The 19,771-nt window shown below is 49.4% G+C and overlaps 1 protein-coding gene across 1 annotated transcript in view; it reads left to right on the forward strand.

Moving 5' to 3' along the window:
* The window catches only part of CIT (citron rho-interacting serine/threonine kinase), a 1,473,679-nt gene that overhangs the window by 1,015,217 nt on the left and 438,691 nt on the right, over positions 1–19,771 (forward strand). The window contains exon 34 of the mRNA XM_086942878.1: positions 17,677–17,857. Within this exon, the coding sequence (XP_086799004.1) occupies positions 17,677–17,857 (181 nt within the window). The remainder of the gene's footprint in view (positions 1–17,676; positions 17,858–19,771) is intronic.

The following is a 19,771-nucleotide window of genomic DNA, read 5'->3' on the forward strand; positions in this document are numbered from 1 at the left end:
TTGCATGTATATTTTGACCATTGCATGTTTTTTATTTTGTTTCATTATCTTGATGCCCTGCTATAGAATGTGTATGAGAGATCCTTGCAGCCAATCCCTGCACAGGGTGTTGTGATGCACTTAGGATGCCCCAGCTTCCCGTGCGCATCAATGTGATAGAGTAGTGCTTTGTGTTCCATAGGTTTTGGGAAGTTATCTTCCCTATTGAAAAGGCAGGTTTTGTAGTCTATCACAACTGTGGAAACAGTTGGATATTGTGGAGTAAGAAACTTAGAAATTGAATGAGAAAGGCTTACTTAACTGTTATTAAAGACTACCTTCAGCCTCCAGTTTGTGGTGTTGGTGTAGACAGTGTCTTTGCACAAAAGTTAGTGATTTTGACTCTCTTCTTCTCAGCAGACGTGTTGCAGTGAATCTTTCAGTAAATTAAGCCTGCCATTGCGAAGATTAACCTAATTTCTATCATCAGTAAGCCATCTTGCACATTACCGAGTCCCACCACACCTTTTTTGACTCATGTTTATCAGTGTTTATAGTCTCAGTCTATGGGGATTCTTTCAAAAGATGTTAGAAAATAACTGCTACACTCCGAGAACAGCCAAAAAGCATTACAAAAAAACTTATGTTCGGGAGAAAATATTTTTTTTTCCTGCCCATTCTTTCAAAATAGACCTAAGCTTGCACATAGGAAACTATCAGCAGACCCAGCATTAGTTTCAAACTGGAGCTTTCCAATGTGCTCATGATGGCTTTATAATTACGAGAAGGGGAGTAAAACGTTGATAGTGTGGCCTGCACCTCAAGAAAAAGTGGGGCTATTGCTGATTTCCTGAATACAAAAACCATTTGATCTCAACTAATGGTATACTTCTATCCATGCCTTTCACCATTTGAAAAATTCTTCTCATTTCAACATCTGCAAAGATCTGTGAGAAACGTACAGGGTTTGCCTTCCCCAATTCACCAACTCTTGCTAGTGCATGGACAGGTGTGTCTGCTGACTAACCTTTCCTTTCAAAAAAGCCCCCAATTCAGTTTTTGTTTAACCTACCTTCCTTCAACCTTCCTACATAATGCCAGCCCTGGCGATTCTTGTGCATTTCTGTTCACCCAATATTTTACTCTTGGCGATGCCAGGTTTAAATGTGTTGCCAAGTTTAGCTTCTTCCCCTTCATTCCTACTTATAGGCCGGTCAGCGGAGGAGCACATCAGGGAATGTTTTAAATCATGGACTAAACATCAACCAGCATCAGGTGAATGCGGCTGTTTGCTTTCTGTCCTTAGCGTAGTTGGCAAAAATGACTTCATACTAAATGGGGGGGTTACAAAAGTAGTTTACAAACGATTTTAAAAGCATCACTTGCCCTGTTCTAGAAAACGTAATATCAGTAGTTATCTGATAGAGACTTCTAGCCGCAGATTCCTTTTCTTAGGATTATCCCCAGGTATCAGACTGGATCTGGAGATTTTTCGTAACTCTTACCCCTGCACACCGGTAGGTCAAGTCGATCGGTTCCGCTTGGCATTGTCCTCATGGGATGTGATGTGTGCAGCCCCCAAGTAGGCACCACCCCAGAGCACTGACAAGTCAGCATAGATACAGATAGAGCTACCCCTTAATCATTTTTATTTGATAGAGAATTCTAGAGGTAGATAACTTACCTTTGAATTTTATGCAGGCGTCAGACTGGATCTGGAAAATATACATGAGCAGTAGCCATCGGCGTTGTTTTGGCTCCACCGGCAGCTACATCCGTGCCGGATGTGATATGCGCCGTGCCTTTATAGGCTTTCGTCCAATGCGCTGACGTCAGTTTTTTCTTTCTGCACCAGTCAGCTCAGAACAGAGAGAGTTACCCCTTAGTCATTTTTTGACTCATTTTGTAACAGTGTTTTTGAGAATCTTCTCCTGTGTGGCAGGGCGGTCATCCCGGAAGGCTGGGTTCAAGCCTTGTGGTGCCTGTTACCAACCAATGTTGGTGATGCCTTTGGTGCCTCAAGCACGACCACGATCCAACTGCCTACTCAAATTGTCGCGCCATGAACCCAATGGCTTTGAGCGAGCGATCCCTCGCACTCCTGATTGCTCGACATACGATACCATGACGATCTCAATCCCTGTCAAGAGGAAGGTCCCAGTCGTGGGCCCCGAAATCTTTGTCGCATCCAAAGGCGTCTGGCCACTCTGGTAAATCACATCGGAAGAAGAAAAGCAAGAAATCGACGAGGTCTTGATCTGAGCGCACAAGAGAGTCTGCATTCGAGGCATGGCTCTGCGGTTGAGCTGGTGCCTGGGGGGTCGCCTCTGCGCTTCCCTGTGTTTCCGGAAGCGGGAGCGAGTCCCACTCAGCTTCAAGAGTTTGAGGCCATGCATCCTGTATTTGAGTGGCACGTTCTGCCAGCGCTGTGCATAGGAGGGGCCTCTGCCGTCAGCTCCTGCCCTGGTGCTAGTGACCTTGGATGGATCTAGACGGGTACCGGTTCTGATGCTCGTAGTAGCGACATCCCTACTCTGGTCCTCGACTCCGACACTGAGCCGGATGGGCGTCATCCAATGCAGAGTCCGGCACGGACTGGCTGAAGCCTGAGCCCTAATCTAATGGACTAGGTCTCTGGGAGGTATACCAGTCCTTTGACCCTAATGTGGAATGGTGTGAGGATTTGGCAGATGCGAGTGGACTGGACACCTCTCCAGATACTGGCATGATTTCTTCCCCTACCCTGGCAACAGTGGAGGGAGCTTCCTTTGCAGTGTTGGTAAAAAAGGCGGCTGAGGTCCTGGACTTTAGCTTGCTCTGTGGCGGTCAAGACTAATGTCTTCACAGAAGTGCTTCAGCCTGGTGCTTCAGAACCGCTTCTCCACTCTAATAAAGCCCTTACTAATGGCCTGATTGGGACATAATTCTAGCCTAACGCAGGAGCTCCTGTGAAAAGTATAATTACCTGCCCCCAACGGCCCTCTCCAGGGAACCCAAACTTCCTCACGCAACTCCCTACCTCGGAGAGCATGGTGCTTTCCCTTCCGTACCCCTGGACAGGTACTCAAAGAGGCTGGACACGCTAGGGAAGTAAAGGTTCTCTTCCACCAGCCTGGCACTAGGGTCAGTGAACACTGCTTGCCTTTCGGGCCGTCCTCTCCTACTATGTTGTTGACGGGAGGGATGAAGCCAAGTTCACCATACGTTGTGGACTGGATACCACCGACTTGCTGGGCAGATCAGTATCATCAACAGTGGCCTTACGGCGCCACGCCTAACCGTGGACCGTTGCCCTCCACTGTCACACTACTCCTGGGGACTCCCCTTTTCTTACCCAGCACCCCACCCCAGAGAGCCTAGTTGCCCAGGCCACCACCTCCAAAGTCAACCCTGGTGTATTCCATAACACTCAACCGGATAGAGATCCAAGAGGCTGGACATCTTTGATAAGAGGATGTTCTCTTCCGCCAGCCTGGCAGTGCACTTGGTGAACGCCATGTTCCTTTTGGGCCGATACACTCATATGGTCTGCCTATGGCCTCAAAGGAGGCCTGATTCATCCTGACCCAGGCTATTGCTGATGGCAGAGATTTTAGTGGAGTTTATCATATGCTGCAAACTGGATACAACTAACTTGTTTGGCAGAGCAATTGCGTCATCAGTAGTATTCAGATGCCACAAGCACCTAGTGGGTGGCAGGATACGCCATCCCCTGCTCCACTGGCAGTCCATACCATTGACATGTTGGTTCTCCATATTGTTCAGCCTGGTTACTCAAATCCCCTTCCTAGAAATTTCCACCGCCCATGCCACCTTCCTGCAACGGGCTTTACGAGGATCACCTCTTCCTGCTTTGTCAGGAATTACAGGTTCTTTTGAGAGGGTGCCGGCATAAGAAGTACGTCATGGTTGCTATTCCTACTGGTTTCTGGTGCCCAAAAACGATGGAGGTCTTTGTCCTATTCTAGACCTGCACCTTCTCAACCTCTTTCCTGAAGGAGAAATTCAAGATGCTCACGTTCCCTCAGGATCTGTCTGGCCTGGATCCTAGAGATTGGATGGCAGTGTTGTACTTGCAAGGTGCTTATTGCCATTTCCCCGTCCTGTCTGCCCACAGATGCTACTTAGAGTCATTGTGACCCACTATGAACCTTCAGTTTGCAGTGGTCTCTTTTGGCCTCACCAGTGCCCCTCCGGTATTCACCAAGGTTATGGCAGTAGTTGCAGCACATCTGTGGAGGTCAGGGGTTCCAGTCTTTGCCTACCTCAACATTTGGCTGTCACCCCAGGCAGTCGGCTCCCACCTCCAGACTGTGGCGAACCTCCTGTATTCTCTGGGGTTTTACCAAAGGGACACCTGACTCCCTCGAAGAAGCTCCCTTTCATCGGAACCGTTCTGGGTTCAGTGCTGTTCTAGGCCTACCCTCTGGAACGGCAAGTCCAGGATATTCAGGATCTGATACAAATGTTTTAGCCCCTATACCGGATTTTGGTGAGACTGACTTAGAAGCTGCTGGGTCCCATGGGGACACGTACGTTAGCATATTTGGGCTCTGCAGTGGCACCTGAAGTCTCAGTGGGTGCAGCATCAGGAGAATCTCTCTGACCTGGTCCAGATACCGAAGTGAACGTCAAAAGACCTGCAGTGCTTGCTAACAAACCGCAACTGGGTCAGCGGCATACCCCATGCTCTTCCCCACCCAAATATCACCCCTGGGCTAGTGTGACCATCTGAGAGAGGTGGAGATAAGCAAATTCTGGTCTCTGTTGAAGTCTCAGCCTCACATTCACTTGTTGGAGTTGAGAGGGATCCAACTGGCATTGAAAACCTCCTTTCCTTACATCAAGAAGAGGCTTGTGCAGGTGTTCATGGAGAGCACCACCGCCATGCGGTATTGCAACAAGCAGAGCTGGGTGGAAATGTGGACCCACTGTCAAGATGCCCTGCATCTCTGGACATGGCTGGAATTTCAGGAAATTTCCCTTGTGATTCAAGGCTCGCTGAACAGATTACAAATGGCATCTCCATCCGGAGATGGTGCAAGGTCACTTCCGAGAATGGGGAGAACCTTGGTTATAGCGATTTGCCTTTGCAGAGAATTCGCAAAGTCAGCACTTCTGTGTGCTAGAGTTTCCAAGGCAACTCTCACTCAGAGGCTCTTCATCTCGAGTGGAGCTCAGGCCTCCTGCACACTTTTCCACAGATGCCATGCCTGCCAAGAGTTTCTAAGAGCATCCTGGCCCACGATTTTCTTGTGGCTCCAGATTGGGCATGGAGAGTTTAGTATCCAGAACTTCTGGGTCTGAGCATCAGTCCACCGATCCTGCTGCCCTCTCGGGAGGATCTTCTGTTGCAGCAACAGGGCAGGGTTCTCCGCAGGAATGAATGTGTGCATGCTATGCCTTCATGCGTGGAGTTTGAGCAGTGGCAACTGATAGTCTTTGACCTCCCTTCAGAAGTCTGTAATGTTACTCTGGCAGCCAGGCTTCCCTCAACTAAGACCACATACCCTGCCGGTGGGAAAAATGTGTATCAATGTGTACCTCAAAACAAGTCTATCCCATATCCGTCCGTTTATCTAAAGTGTTATTGTTCATTCTCTCTTTAGCAAGGAAAGGCTTTGCCTTAAGCACAGTTAAAGGTTACTTTTCAGCCATCTCTTCTTTTTGGGGTTGCCGGATGAACCCTCCCTGTTTAAGTCCCTTGTGACTCGTTTCTTGAAAGGACTCTGGCATCTGTTCCCACCAAAGAAATTCGTTATGCCCAAATGGGCCTTAAATATTGTCCTAATATTCTTGATGCCTGCCAATGGAGCCCAGGCATAACTGTCCACTTTATTCACCTAAAAATCTTCTTTTCTGGTGGCCATAAAATCGGCTAGGAGGATCCGTGAACTGCAAGCACTGTCTGCACCCTCATTACACAATTTTTTTACCAGACAAAGTGGTTCCAAAACACGTGCCTCCTTTTTACGAAAGGTTGTCCCACACTTCCACATAGGTCAGAACATCACATTGCCTACCTTCTTTGCTCCACATCATCCTTCCAAGGAAGGGAAAAGACTCCTCCGCCTGGGCTCAAAAAGAGTGTTGTCATTCTACGTTGATCATGTCCCTGGTGGACAATCAGCTCTCCATTGGGTTGATCTGGTCAATGAAAGTAAAGTCTGTGTAAAAAATTACCTTCTCACAATGGATTGTTCTCTGCATTAAACTCTGCTATGCACTGACCAGGAAGAAGCCCCCTGAGAGTTCATTAGGCCAGAGCAAAGATTGTGTCAGATGCGTTAACTCGCAGAGTCCTTGTTGTGGATATCTATCATGCTGCAACATGGGCATTTCTGCACACATTCACCAATCACTACTGCCTTGAAAATCTAATCTTAGGTAAGGAATCTGCTGCTAGAAGCCTCTGTTATATGAACAGGTAATTTACCTTATTTATCTGGTCGAGACTCTTAACTGCAGATTCTGTACCGACTCACCCATCCTCTCCACTCTGCAAATGGATTTCTCTTTGTAGGGTGACCCCTTTGAGGTCCCCAGTGCTGGCACACTGGTACATCAGCATACTTTGTGGCTCTGTATTTCTGGTGTGCAAATGTCTCAAAAGGTATCATATGTCAGCATGTTGGGTGGGTCCTATTTATACCTGCTTACGTCACTAATAGCGTGGCCAGCGTAGAACCAATGGATGTCACCTACTGGTGCGCAGGGATACTACTCAAAAAGATACAAATCCTGTCTAACACCTGGGTAATATTCTATGGTAAGGAATCTGCTGCTAAATAGTCAGATAAGGCATTACTGAAGTAATATCTGACAATTCTACAGCTTTTTAATGTAGCGGTCCTTCCTGTTAATTTGAGAGTGAGAGTCATTTTCTGCACAATCTTCAAAACTCCAAATTAGCAGGTCCGTTGAGAATCTCTCAACAAAAACATGTAGTCATTAAACAGCACTGCTCCCCAGCTGAAATGGCTGCTGGATATTCTGAAAGGTTAAATTATTGGAATCTGTCTCAAGCAGGAAGATGGCATAAGATATGCCAACAAACCTGGTTGTTTACTCCTTCTGTAAAAGTGGCATGGTGCTTTTGCAAAGCCAGGCTTATCTCCAATGAAAGCTGTATCCGCATCAAAGCAGAGGTGATACACAGCACCCCTCGACTCATTGACTCCCAGCCTGTCTGGGTCACCTGGAACAGCGGAAGGCCTCCAATACAAAAGTGGAAACATCCCAGGTTCGAAACTTACAGTAAACAGTCTAATTTATTTTTATTTTTATTTTTTTATCATTTATAAAGTGCCTTGCTACACCGACTGGTGTGTCCCCGCGCTACAGAAAACCGCTACATGCAGGGTAGGGCCAGTAGGCGTGGCACACATCTAGTAAAGCTAGGTTTTCAAGCCCCTTTGGCAAAGACTTTCAGATGTTTCTGCAAGTAACAAATGTGGTAGTGTATTCCAATTTTCGACTGCCAAATAGCCAAATGAGCGCGCACCCATCCTGGCACCTATAATTTTGGGAACTTTGAGCAGATGTTCTCCTGTCGACCTCCACTGACGAGTAGGATTGTAAGGGGTCAGGAGATCATGCAGGTAGCTGGGTCCTTTTCCCTGTAGACTCTGGTGACAAAAGCATAAGGCTTTAAAATGAATTCTTTTGCAAACAGGTAACCAGGGTATCAAGGGCTTTCAACGCCGAAGCGCTCCTGGGTAGATTAAGAACCAGGCGCGCTGCAGCATTCTGAATGCGTTGCAGCCGCTGCACGCTTCCTTTTGTTGCTCCCAAACAGAGGACATTTCCATAGTCCAATTGCAATGTAGCAAGAGTTTGGCTGAGGTGGGAAGAATATCCAAGATTTTCCTTAACATTTTAAGGATATCAAAGCATTTCCCTGCAACTTTCCTCATGTGGGTCTCAAAGGAAAGTTTTGAATCATGCCAAACTCTTAGATTTTTTACTTCTTTAGGCATGGGCACGGGCCCCAACTTCTGGGGCCACCAAGCCGAGCACCAGATGGAGAGGGTTTTCCCTAGGACCATAACCTCAGTCTTACTGCCATTCAATGTCAGGCACTTGTTTGACATCCATGAAGCTAGGTCTTTTAGGCAGGAGGAGAACTGAGTTGCTGGCTCTTCTGAGTCCTGAGCTAGAGTGACTATAAGCTGCCTGTCATCCGCATATGACACTATAGTGATCTTGTGTTTTTCCACAATATCTGCTAGGAGGGTAGTACTAAGAATTGAGCCCTGTGGGACCCCTTGTGAGAAGCAACATTTTTGACATATGAGGATGCTGTACAACCTGGAAGCTGCGGTCCTGTAGAAATTAACTCATCCACTTTAGCTTAGGTTAGGCTGATTTGTAGAGTGCACAGCTGCCCCAGCAAAGGGTGCTAACAGCAGGGAGCCCATCAAGACTAGTGAGAGAAAAAGCCTGAGGGCCATAAAGAGCCACAGAGACAGACAGAGGGTGTGGGCTACAAAACCTAAATTGATGGGAAAAGATGAGTCTAAAGTGCTTTCCGAAATTTCAGATAGTTATCCATGCTCCGGATGTGAACAGGAAGGGCATTCCTCAGTTTGGCTGCCAGTGTGCGAAAGGAGCACCCACCGGCGCGAGTCCTCCTGTCCCGGGTGACAACTGCCAGGTGTTGACCTGCTGAGCGAAAATGACGAGTAGGAACGCAGGTGGAGCGCAGGCCATCTAGAATGCCATGTGCAGGGAAGTTTAAGATCCTGAACGCAAAGCAGAGGGGCATGAACTCTGCCCGTTTTGCCGCTGGGAGTCAATAAAGCTGACGAATGGCGGTGGATGTGGGGCAGCGTCTAGGCATGCCAAGAAGAGTTCTGGCTGCCACATTTTGGACTCTCTGCAGTCTCAGAATCTCCTTCTTGTTGGCCACTTAGTAGCGCAAGCTGGCATAGTCCAGTCTCGACAACACGGATGCCAGAACAATCATCTGTCGGATGGATGGGTCAAAAAAACGAGCAGAGGTTTGAGCCCAAGCAGGATGCCAAAATATGTTGCCGCCACCTTCTTAGTCTTGGTTTGGGAACTCGGGCCGAATTAATCCAGACCCCAAGGTTCTTCACCACCTGTTTGGGGGTGGGTGCAAGGCCCAGAGTGGTGGCCACCACTGTTCACTCCATAGCTCAAGATCTTTCCCAAACAGCAAGATTTCTGACTTGCTGGCGTTGAGCGGGAGACAGTTCGCCGGCATCCACACGCATCCAGGCCACTAACAGCAAGGAACCCATCAAGACGAGCAAAAGAAAAAGCCAGAGGGCCATATAGAGCCACAGAGACAGACAGAGTGTGTTAACTACAAAACCTAAAGAGATGGGAAAAGATGAGTCTTCAGTACTTTCTGAAATGTCAGATAATTATCTATGCTCCAGATATGAACAGGAAGGGCATTCCACAGTTTAGCTGCCAGTGTGCGAAAAGAGCGCCCACCGGCACGAGCCCTCCTGACCCAGGTGACACTGTCAGGTGCTGACCTGCTGAGCGAAGATGTTTAGGAACATATGTTGCCAGGTGCAGGGGAGATCTGATAGACTACTAGCCGCAGATTCCTTAACGTAGAATTATCCCCAGGCGTGAGACTGGATCCGGAAAATCTTTTGCCACAGCAACCCCGTGTGCGGGGGGGGGCATGCATCACGTGACTCTGCCCTGGTGTAGTCCGCGTACGTGATGTCAGCGAGGTCACATAAGTCCCACCCCGGAGCGCCTATGTCAGTTTTTTCCTTTTTGGATCTGATTTGTGCTTTGGGCCTGTTCAGGCCTTTCCCTTTCAATATTGCGTGTGTTTGTGGGAACAGTGTGCAGATGCCTTCGGGCTTTAAGACATGCTCATCTTGTGGACGCCTGATGTCGGCAACGGACCCTCACCTCATTTGCATGTGGTACTTGGGGGAGCATCACAACTCCACTGATTGGGAGGCGTGCTAGCATTTGAAGCGGAAGTCACGGTGGGAGCGCCGGATAAAACTTCTCTCAGCTTGCACGTCCAGATCGGCTTCATCACCTCGATCAGCTTCTGCGGAAGGTTTTAAAAGCCCTCGTCCCTCTCCTAAGCCGCAAGAGTGTCGGTTAGTGTTGCAGTTTGTCCCCGAGGCCTGGTTTCCAGCCTGTTGGGGCGTGGGCTCTCCGCGGATGATGCTGCCCCGCCTATCGTCCCCCTATCCGCTGTTTTCCGGTGTGGGGGCGTCAATAGCCCAGATGGAGACATATGTGGCGGCTTTGCAGGACTCGCTGGCTCCTCCTTCCCCTCCTTCCCCTCCTGGGACGTCAGCAGATCCCTTGCAATGTGCAGGGCCCTCCGCTGCGTCGCCAGCAGCTCTGGCCCCGGGGCCGATTTGGTTCGGATCCAGGCTTGGAGGATGTGGTCCCGTTGGGGGTGCGGCCCTTCTGGGGTCTCTCCTTCGAACCACAGCACATCTGCTTCGCCGCAAACTCCTGCGGGAGTCCCTGTGGTGTCACGGGTGGTCGCCGGGGCTCGGGTCTCATCCCAGAGCCCCTCTCGGTCCTTTGAACAGGCGGCGATCTTGTCTGAGGCCAAGGTGACGCTGGCCATGGCGGCGCCACATGGGTCGACGGTGGGCCCCTCTCGTCCCATCATGGGTCGAGGCTGGCGGGGGACTCCTCAACCCTCCCCAGTCCCTCTAGGCCCTCCACGCAGGCGGCTGCCTCGTCGGAGATCGAGTCGGCGCCGTTCCTTATCTGCCCCGGCTCCTGCCCAGCCCCGGCCTCCTGTGCTGTGGCAGAGGCCAGTCCGGCGTCTCCTCTGGCGCTGGACGGCGTCCTGCCTCAGTTTGCGGACTCTACTGCACCAGACAGGCGTCGGGTCATGGACTCGTCTTCGGACACCGCCTCTTCCCCAGAGGTTTGGCGCTTGCTGGTGTCGTCCTCGCCAAAGATGGACCGTGGCTTTTTCCCTGACGTCATCTAAGGACTGCTCCTCTCCGTCGCCGCGGTTTTCGCCAGAGAAGCCACAGGTTCCCCACTCCTCAGTCCCTCTTCCTCCTTTCCGGACCTGGGCCTTCCCCACTCCAGTTGGCTTAGGGGACGCCGCCTTAGCTTGCAGCCATTGCCTACGGAGGAGCTGCTTTCCCCACCGCGGAGCCCTACGGAGGTGAGTGTGGCCTTCGCCCGCACTGTTTCCACGGCTGTGGGAATTTTTGCACATGGGTGATCCAGCTGCCCATTTCCCCGTGGATCATCTTCTGGAAGTTCTCCACCAGGGCTCTGATGGTAGGGAGCTCCTGCTTCCCTTTGAGTGTTTGCTCCATTCTTCTCTGCTGGGCCCTTGGGGATGTCCCATCACGGGGGATCCGGTGCCCCAACACCTTTTGCACCATCAACTTTCAGCACTGCGTGACCCAGTGTGTCTTTTCCCTCCACCCCTCTGCCAGAATCCCCTTTTTGCAGACTGCCTTTCCCTCACTGCCGCCCCTGTTGTCTCCACCATCACGGGAGGCCCGCTGGCTGGACGCTTGGGGGCGCAATATCTTTGCTTTGACCAGTGCGGCTCTGCGGGCCCTTAACACTCTGTGTGTTGGCTAGGGCCACTTCTTGCTTGTGGGACTCGGCAGAGTCCCTTGGGTCTGCCGCATCTCAGGAGGGTGGTGGTGTTGATTTGCGGCACCATGCGTTAGATGTCCGTGAGCTGACGGCGTTTATTCTTCGCTCCGCTCTGGACATCTCGGAGGTGCTTGGTCATGCCATTGCTTCTTCTGTTGCCCTTTGCCACCATGCTTAGCTTCGGGACAGTGTGTTCCCAGAAAATGTTCGGGAACGGCTGGTGGATATTCCCTTCGATGGCACTCTTTTGTTCCACGCCCCTGCAGACTCGGTCATCCAGAGGTTCTTGGTGGGGCTTCGGCCTCCCCCTCCTCCTCCTCACCTCCTTCTCCTCCTCCCCCTCAGTGTCCTGTGAGTTGATCTGGTTTTTGGGAGATGTTCTTCCATTGGGGCGGGTCGCCCCGGTTGTGTGATCAGTGTTCTTCATGTGCATTCGAGTCCTCTTTGTTGGGACTGTGGTTCTGTTGGCTGCTGGCCGGGCCTTCTTCACTGTGTGTTTTTGCTTTTGGTTTTCTACACCAGGTTGGCCCTCAGATTAAGCCTTCTGTTTTTTTCTCTTTGGCTGCTTGACAAGCCTTCTGCGGGGGGTTTCTCATGGATTTATTGTTGTCTTCTACTGCAGAAGTTTCTTCCTAAGAGGGTTCTCATGTCTTGGGACTTAACATACCCTATGTGGAGTAGTGGTAGCGATTATATAGCTTTTGTGAGAAGTTGGCCTGATATATGATGCTCACTAGTTCTAGTGATCACCTTGTATCAGTCCAAACAACCCTTATGGTGATTGGTTGTAAGTCAACCTTATAGACCAGCTATCCTAATGGTAGCATGGACAAAGCAGTCTTAGGCTAAACTCTATTGGCATGTGAAGCCAGCTGTTTTACCACATATAATACCTTGAATACCAAGTGAAAGGAAACCACACAGGTAGTTATGAAAATAAACAAGTATTTATTAACTAACATACACCTCTGAACTCTTTATGAGGTCATAGGGCCAAGCACATGACAAACTCTTAGGAAAAATACACTTAAGTTGCACGATTTACAATGGTGCCCTAGGGCCACGACAAACCATATACTAGAAACAATGGAATGCGAGGAAAGAAAGTACTGTAAGAGAATCCAGAGGCTGGAGGATCGCTGGGACTACGCTGCTAGCTAGGTAAGTAAGGAGCAGGAGGCCCACGGGACTCACGTGCAGAGTGGAAACTCTCACGCTGGATACGTACCAACGTCTGTGGATACTACAGTTTAAAGAGTTACGGATTCCGGACGAACCCGGCTGGATGGAGGGAAAACAACAGTGGACCTGAACACTAGGATAGTGAACACTGACTTCAGCACCTAGAAGCTTTAGTTACCTAACCCACAGGCTGCGGGTGCATAGGGCTGAAGTGGTGTCGGGTTTGCTGCGTTGATCCCGGTGATGCCTGAAACAAGGAGTTGCTGGCAGGCGGCCAGATGGAGGAGTCCGGTGGTTCCAAGGATGGAACTAGGAAGAAAAAGTCCTGAAAGGGAAGGGGACAGAGTCTCGGTCACTAGCCAGTGACGGTGCTGGAACCAGGAGGGAACCAGGTGCTGTCGCCGCAGTCAGGTGGAGGACGGGACACTTCTCTCTGTAGCTGCGCGGATCAGGAGCTGTTCTCTACGACCAGGCTGGAGGCACGAGCTGTCCCACGTAGTCTGCTGCTGTTGGCGGTGTTGGATCGTCGATCTGGTCAACAGGCCTTGGCAAGTGCAAGCCACGCGGTGGAACAAAGATGGCGTCTGGTGCGGACCAGGAGGGTCCGGGGTGCTTCTCGTTTACAAGGAAGCAAGGGCCAGTCTGGGGGTACCAGACCAGCATTGTTGAAATCTTCGGGTCGTTGTCTCAGAGGTCACTAGCCAGCCGGCAAGTGACCAGACAACAGGAAAAGCAACAACCAGGCAAAAGGGCCCCACACAGATCTCATGGATGCTGGGGGGCTGGTCTTTGGTGCAGGAGCTGCGTCGGTGTGGGGATTCTCAGACCCCAGTGCACTTACTCGAGGATCCCTCCGCGGTCGTGCTGGAAGCGCTGTGCAGGTTTCTTCAAGATGGCTGTCTCCAAGTTGCTCGTCGCACCCACGGGTCTCAGCTGAGCTGGGAATGTGGGTAGAGGTCAGAGGAGTCTGGAGGTCCGGGTCTCGTTGAGCTGGGTCGTCGGGTTCCAGGAAGGAAGGACTTGCAGCAAACCGCACAGGAGCTTAGTGGTGCCTGCAAAGCAGTATGGTCACTCCCTGACCATAGGGGAGATTCTTCAGTCTTCTGATGTTCAGGAGGTCGAAGGTCAAGAGTTCTTCGTGGAAGTTGTCAAGATTAATCTGATCTGGAATGGGACCAGCTCCTATCTTTATTCAGCTGAAGGGGGCTGCACTACGACTAGGTCCCTCCCCTGGGTGGGACCAGGAAGGGGGGTGGTTACACCCCCTATCCTTTGTCCGGTCTTGCGCCAGCTCTGGGGCTGGAGTGCCCCAGGAACTGGTTTAGACCGGAGTATGCACAGGGACACCTTGTGTGCCCCAGGCATGTCTCATTCCTTTCAGCCCTGTCCTACCTAATACACAAAATCCTGTCTGGGGTGGTGCTAGCACCTCCCAAGGCAGGAAACCTTTTGTCCAAGCCTCCCTCGCTGGAAGGACTCCCAGCAGCAGGATGTCAGACTTGTGTCTGTGGTGGCAGCATCCATTTTGTGATGCTGAGGCTCGAGTTAACTTTAACCGGGGTTCACAGTTACATACATGTCGTGTCCCTCTAGAAGGGTGGAATGCTACCCCCGTCGCCAGAATTAGCGAGGGGGTAGTATTCCAATTCGTATGACACCTCACTCGACATGTTTTGATAATGCTATACCAAAGTTAGCATTTGACCGCGAGGTTCATAATGCACTTAAGAGTATATGGTATAGCGTTATCATGGAACAGCTATTAGGACTTGGTTCCGCAAGCTGCAAACGGGCTCAGCTCATGCCAGAGCACCATGTCACATAATTCCAAGCACTCTGCCTTCAGGATTGATAAGGCCTGCCATAGGAGTGACTGATAGGAATATATGTGTCCATTTCAGGGTTAGATATAGGGATACTATATCTAAAGCAAAGGGTGATTACACCACCTTGCCCCAGCTGATTGATCAGCCAGTTGTGTCAGATTTGGATGGCCAGCCAGGGGTGGCATAATACATGCTGCAGCCCCTGGTAGGCCCTGGGTGCACCTATGCCCTGGGTACCTAAGGTACACTGTACAGGGACTGATAAGGTGACTCAGTATCCAATTAGATATGTACCTAGAGTATATGGAATCCATTTTACAGAGAGAGCTGGAGGCCTGGGGTCCTGAATAGCAGGGCCCCAGGTCAACTAAGTCGAAAAACCAGCAAAACACCAGGCAAAAAGTTGGGGGCAACCATAGTCAGATATCCACCTTTCTACAGCTTTGTATGTGCTTGGGAGCTGTGGTCATCTTCGGGCCTCTGCTCTACTTGTCGTAACGGTACGTTACAGGTGCAATCCTCTTATTGTTGGCTTGGAATAACTTGGATAGCGCCCCGGGGTGTCCTTCTCCACGGTCGCTGAGCTGTTTGCCTGGTCTGGCCTGCTGTTTGCGGCCTGACGTCATGGCTCTGGCTTCGCATCCTTTTGAGTCATGTGTGCGGACTTCCCCCTGGTGCCGGCATGTTGTCTTTCTGCTCCATTGTCCTTTTTTGGCACTCTCGTGAGTCAGCCATTCCTGCCCTGTCCACTTCTTCCAATGGTCCCTGCACTCAGTTCTGCGTTGCCTCCCTGATTGCTGGGATGGATTTTGTGTTCTACCCTCTTTCAGGCGCAGCCTGCTCGGTTCTTCCAGGGTGACCTTGGGCTACCCTTTTTGCTTCCGCCTGCTTTATTGCTGACGGTGCCGTTCTTTCTCCAGTTTTAAGGGTGTCTTTCATAGATTCACATGCTTGAATATTCCCCGTCGTCGAAGTGTGAGTCCCTCTGTAAATAAAATAGCAATAATGCTAAATATATATATAAATATATATAATATGTATGTATATATAATACATGATAAAGAATAGGAAACATAATAGAAACCTCAAAAAACTATTCCTACATAGGAAAGCATTGTAAAGAGAAAAAACTACTTGTAACACATTAGTGTCATTATGTTAGTCCAAATTACAGCCAATCAGGCGTCAGCACCCTCTAGAACCTTCTCCTCAGAAGCTCAAGCCCTCAGAGCCCTGCGGCACTCCCTGTTTGATAGGATGGAATCTGGAGGTGAAAGGGGGTACCGACACCTGGAAGGACCTATTCGAAAGAAAAGAGATAAACTAATCCAGGGCGAGGCCCACTATGCCAGCCTCCTTCAACCACCGTATCAAAATCTGGTGAGAGACCGTATCAAATGCGGCACTGAGATCCAATAGGATTGGTGCCGAAGTGCATCACTCATCCAGTGCTGCTCTCAGATGTTCAGTCGCAGCTGGGAGGGCTGACTCCATGCTCAGGCGAAACCCGCACTGGGAGGAGTCCAGTATGTTGTTGTCCTCCAGAAATTCCAGGCTAGGGTTAATCCTGGGCTCAGTAAGTCTCTCGGGCTGCGTGATAGGGTAGTTTCGGGCCTCATCAGGGAAGTAGTTGTATATTTTGGATACTTTGAATAGATAAAAAGTCAGCGATCTGATTGCACAACTCAGGTGAGCTGGTAGGTTCTATCAGCGTTCTCTCTAGAGGATATATCTTTGAAGGTAGCAAAATGTTCCTCAGTGGAGTTTTTTGCCATTTCTATTTTCTCCTTATAATAGATGGTACGCCTTTTTTCATCTGGGAATTTTGTTCTAACTTTTAAGCATCCTTATTATCTTTAGAGAAATCTGTCCTCCATTTGCTCTCAAGGCGTGTGCAGCCTTGTTTAGCGATTCTGAGCTCTTCACTATACCACAGTGCTGATTTGGACCATCTCTGTCGGGACTTCATGGTCCACGGTGCAACTTCATCCAGTGCTTCCGTGATCCACTTATCTACTGCTGAGAGGGCCTTATTGATCTCATTTCCCAGTAGTGGTACGTTTTTCTGTAAGGCGCAAGTGAAGCTCTCAATATTGAAATGAGTTCATTTTCTGCGAGGGAAAGCAGGGCCTGTTCTTGGCGTATGGGGATGTTTGGCTAGTGGGATACAGAAGGCTTCAAGATGGTGGTCAGACTATGGAATATGGCTCCGGGCTCAACCACTAGCTCTTGATAGTTCGAGAAAATGGAGTCTAACACATGACCTGACCGATGTATCGGGACCATGGACTTAAGATGAATATGTGTTGGTTATAGCATAGATACATCATACTCCTCACACACCAATGCATACACTTGAACACACACGCACACACACACACACACCCCTACACCTACACGAATATTTTTGCTTGATTTGAGTTTCTGGACTATTATTAGGTCTTTAATACATACTTCTAGGGATTACTTGTAAATGACTTATTTACTTGAGAATAACAATGTACATGATGAGTATTGCACTTTCCCACAGATTTCACAGGGACTGAAGAGTTTGCTACAGTGATAGTACAGCATGTATCCGAAACATCGTTGCTTTTTGGACTAAAACCTTTATCTTTCTGGCTTCACTTTGGTAACTGGAGCTAAGTAATTGAAAGGTCACTGGTCCACATGAGAGTAATTACACTAATTCAGAGTTACTTGTATCCTCATAGAATTTCCTCCCGGAATATTCGTTGGCGATTAACACCAGAACTGCATTTAAAAAGTACATAATAGGGACCTGGGAAGGGTATGCAGCATAACGAGGAAAGTAAAAAAGAGGAGATAAAGTGGTAACTTTAGCCGTTGGCGACAAGATGCGTTTAGGCAGTGCTTATCCACCATTAGATTCTAAGGGCAGCCAAGATGGTTATAGGACTGGAACATGTCTGATCCGCAGGAGTATCTTTGTTATTGTCTGGGGACCCAGCACTCCAGATTGAATTCGAAATTATAGAGCTGTCGCATGAATCCGGAATGGCAGCATCTGTCACTGGATAGTTTGTTTAAGCATTTAAAATGTTATGATTGACTTCTGCCCTCTCTTTATTAGAATGCCAGGTGATATGCCACCCAAAGTGCTCCTCATGCTTGCCTGCCACGTGTGGTTTGCCTGCAGAGTATGCCTCTCATTTCACAGAAGCCTTCTGTCGGGACAAGATGAACTCTCCGGGAGTGCAGTTGAAGGAACCAAGTAGCAGCGTTCGCCTGGAAGGATGGATGAAGGTGCCAAGGTATAAACGTGAGTCTGTATGTCTCATACACCAAGACACAACAGAATATTAATTTTAATGGTGTACATAGTACAAGTCCCTATGAATGCAAAGCATATTGGATCATGACTAACCCGGGACAGGAAATGTAAATAGCTGTGCTTAACAGGAAATATATATTTGATTGATCTTAAAATGCAAACAATTCCATTAGCACTGTCATACTTCTGTAATTTTTTTTTTTATAAATTCTTTTTATTAAACAAGCTCAGTGTAAGTCACAGAATCACAATATGAAGGTTACATTTTCACATTGTCATCTTTGTTAATAATGTAGCCATAATTACAAGTCTCTCCTCTTACCCATAATGAACAACAGGAGTTCTTAAATCTAATCTAAAGCTCGGCTCCCCGCCCCCCTGGACAGTCCTAATACCCCTGATATTTCTTCCAATCCCCCCCAGATTTTCTCCCATTTCTGTAGGCATCCTCTGGCTTTATATATTACTTTCTCTGCATTGGAGCACCAATCCAAGTCAGATTCCCATTCTCTCAATTCTAGTTCATATCGTGCACTCCATTTTTGGGCTATGTTTCGTTTTGCCACCGTCGCAGGTACTCTCATCCAAATGGTTATATATTTCGGCCATTTTTCTTCCCCCACTTTAGTCACTTAATCATTTCTACTGCACTCTTTGTTGTGGGCTTTGTTCCATGTGCATATATTCTAGCGCATCTTTTTATATGTGCCATGTTCGCTACACCTTTTGTTCAGTTGGCAAATAGTGGCCCAGGTATGTGAGATCAAGAGCCAGATAACATCTTTGTTAGAACTTGCACCAAGTGATATGCTTTCTTCTCATGGATTCATAAATATTTCCACATATTTCATCATCTTATAAATTATATATCTGAAAGAAACAGTTATTTATAGATTCCTTACCTTAGAAATACCCCCAGGCGTCAGACTGAATCCGGAAAGTTTTTCGCCAGCAGTACCCCTGCGTGTCGAAAGGTGACGTCGGTCGGCTCCGCGTTCGTCGTTGGCGTCGTGGTCGCCGGGATGCCATCGCGGAAGCTACTTAAATGACGCCCTTGTGCGCTGACGTCGGTTCTTTCTTTTTCCACGCTAGCCAGCGCAGATCTGGAGAAAGTGGTACCTCCAGCCACTTTTTGATTGACTTTTTGCCAACTTTTGCCGACTCCGTTTTCGTGGCGCATGTCCGGGATGCCCGGCTTCAAGGCTTGCGGTTCCTGTAGCCGACTGATGTCGGTGACGGATCCGCACTGCGTGTGAATCTTCTGCCTGGAGCGTGACAACGACCCCAAGTCATGCTCCGACTGCTGAACCATGAATCCCAAGTCTTTGCGGGAGCGGTCCCGAAAGCTTCCAAGGCCCAGCAGTCGGCTCCGCGCTGTTTGAGGTCCCGGTCTCTTGGGAGGTTGAGGGACCAGTCACGGAGTCATCACCATCACTCTTCTTCCAAGTCTTCGCACTCTGTGTCAGGTAAGTCAAAGCACAAGAATTCGAAGAAGCATTGCCGCTCTTAGACTTCTTCCCGACGGTCGCGCCGAGGGATGCGGGTAGTGACCCTCCCGCGGCTCCACGTGCAGAGTCCGAATGGTCTAGTCCGGGCTTCCCTCCCTTCCCGGGACCTGGAGAAACCCCTGCCCAGCTACGTCAATTTTACCAAGCGATGCATGCCATCTTTGAGCAGACCGACTACTTCGGCGCGCCTTCGGGCCCCGCAGACTTGGCTGGGGGCCTGGACCTTCGATGCAGGTGGCTTCAGAGCCGCAGGGTCTCATTGGATCCAAGCCTGGATCCGGATCGGCGCCGGTCGACCTTTTTACACCTCCCCCAGTGCCGATTCCACCGGCACCATGTCTCCAGCCGTCGTCAGCTGTGTCTCCAGCCGATATCGGCTGTGTCCC

Source organism: Lissotriton vulgaris, chromosome 11 (assembly GCF_964263255.1).
Source record: "Lissotriton vulgaris chromosome 11, aLisVul1.2, whole genome shotgun sequence".
In the NCBI taxonomy this organism is placed as follows: Eukaryota; Metazoa; Chordata; class Amphibia; order Caudata; family Salamandridae; genus Lissotriton; species Lissotriton vulgaris.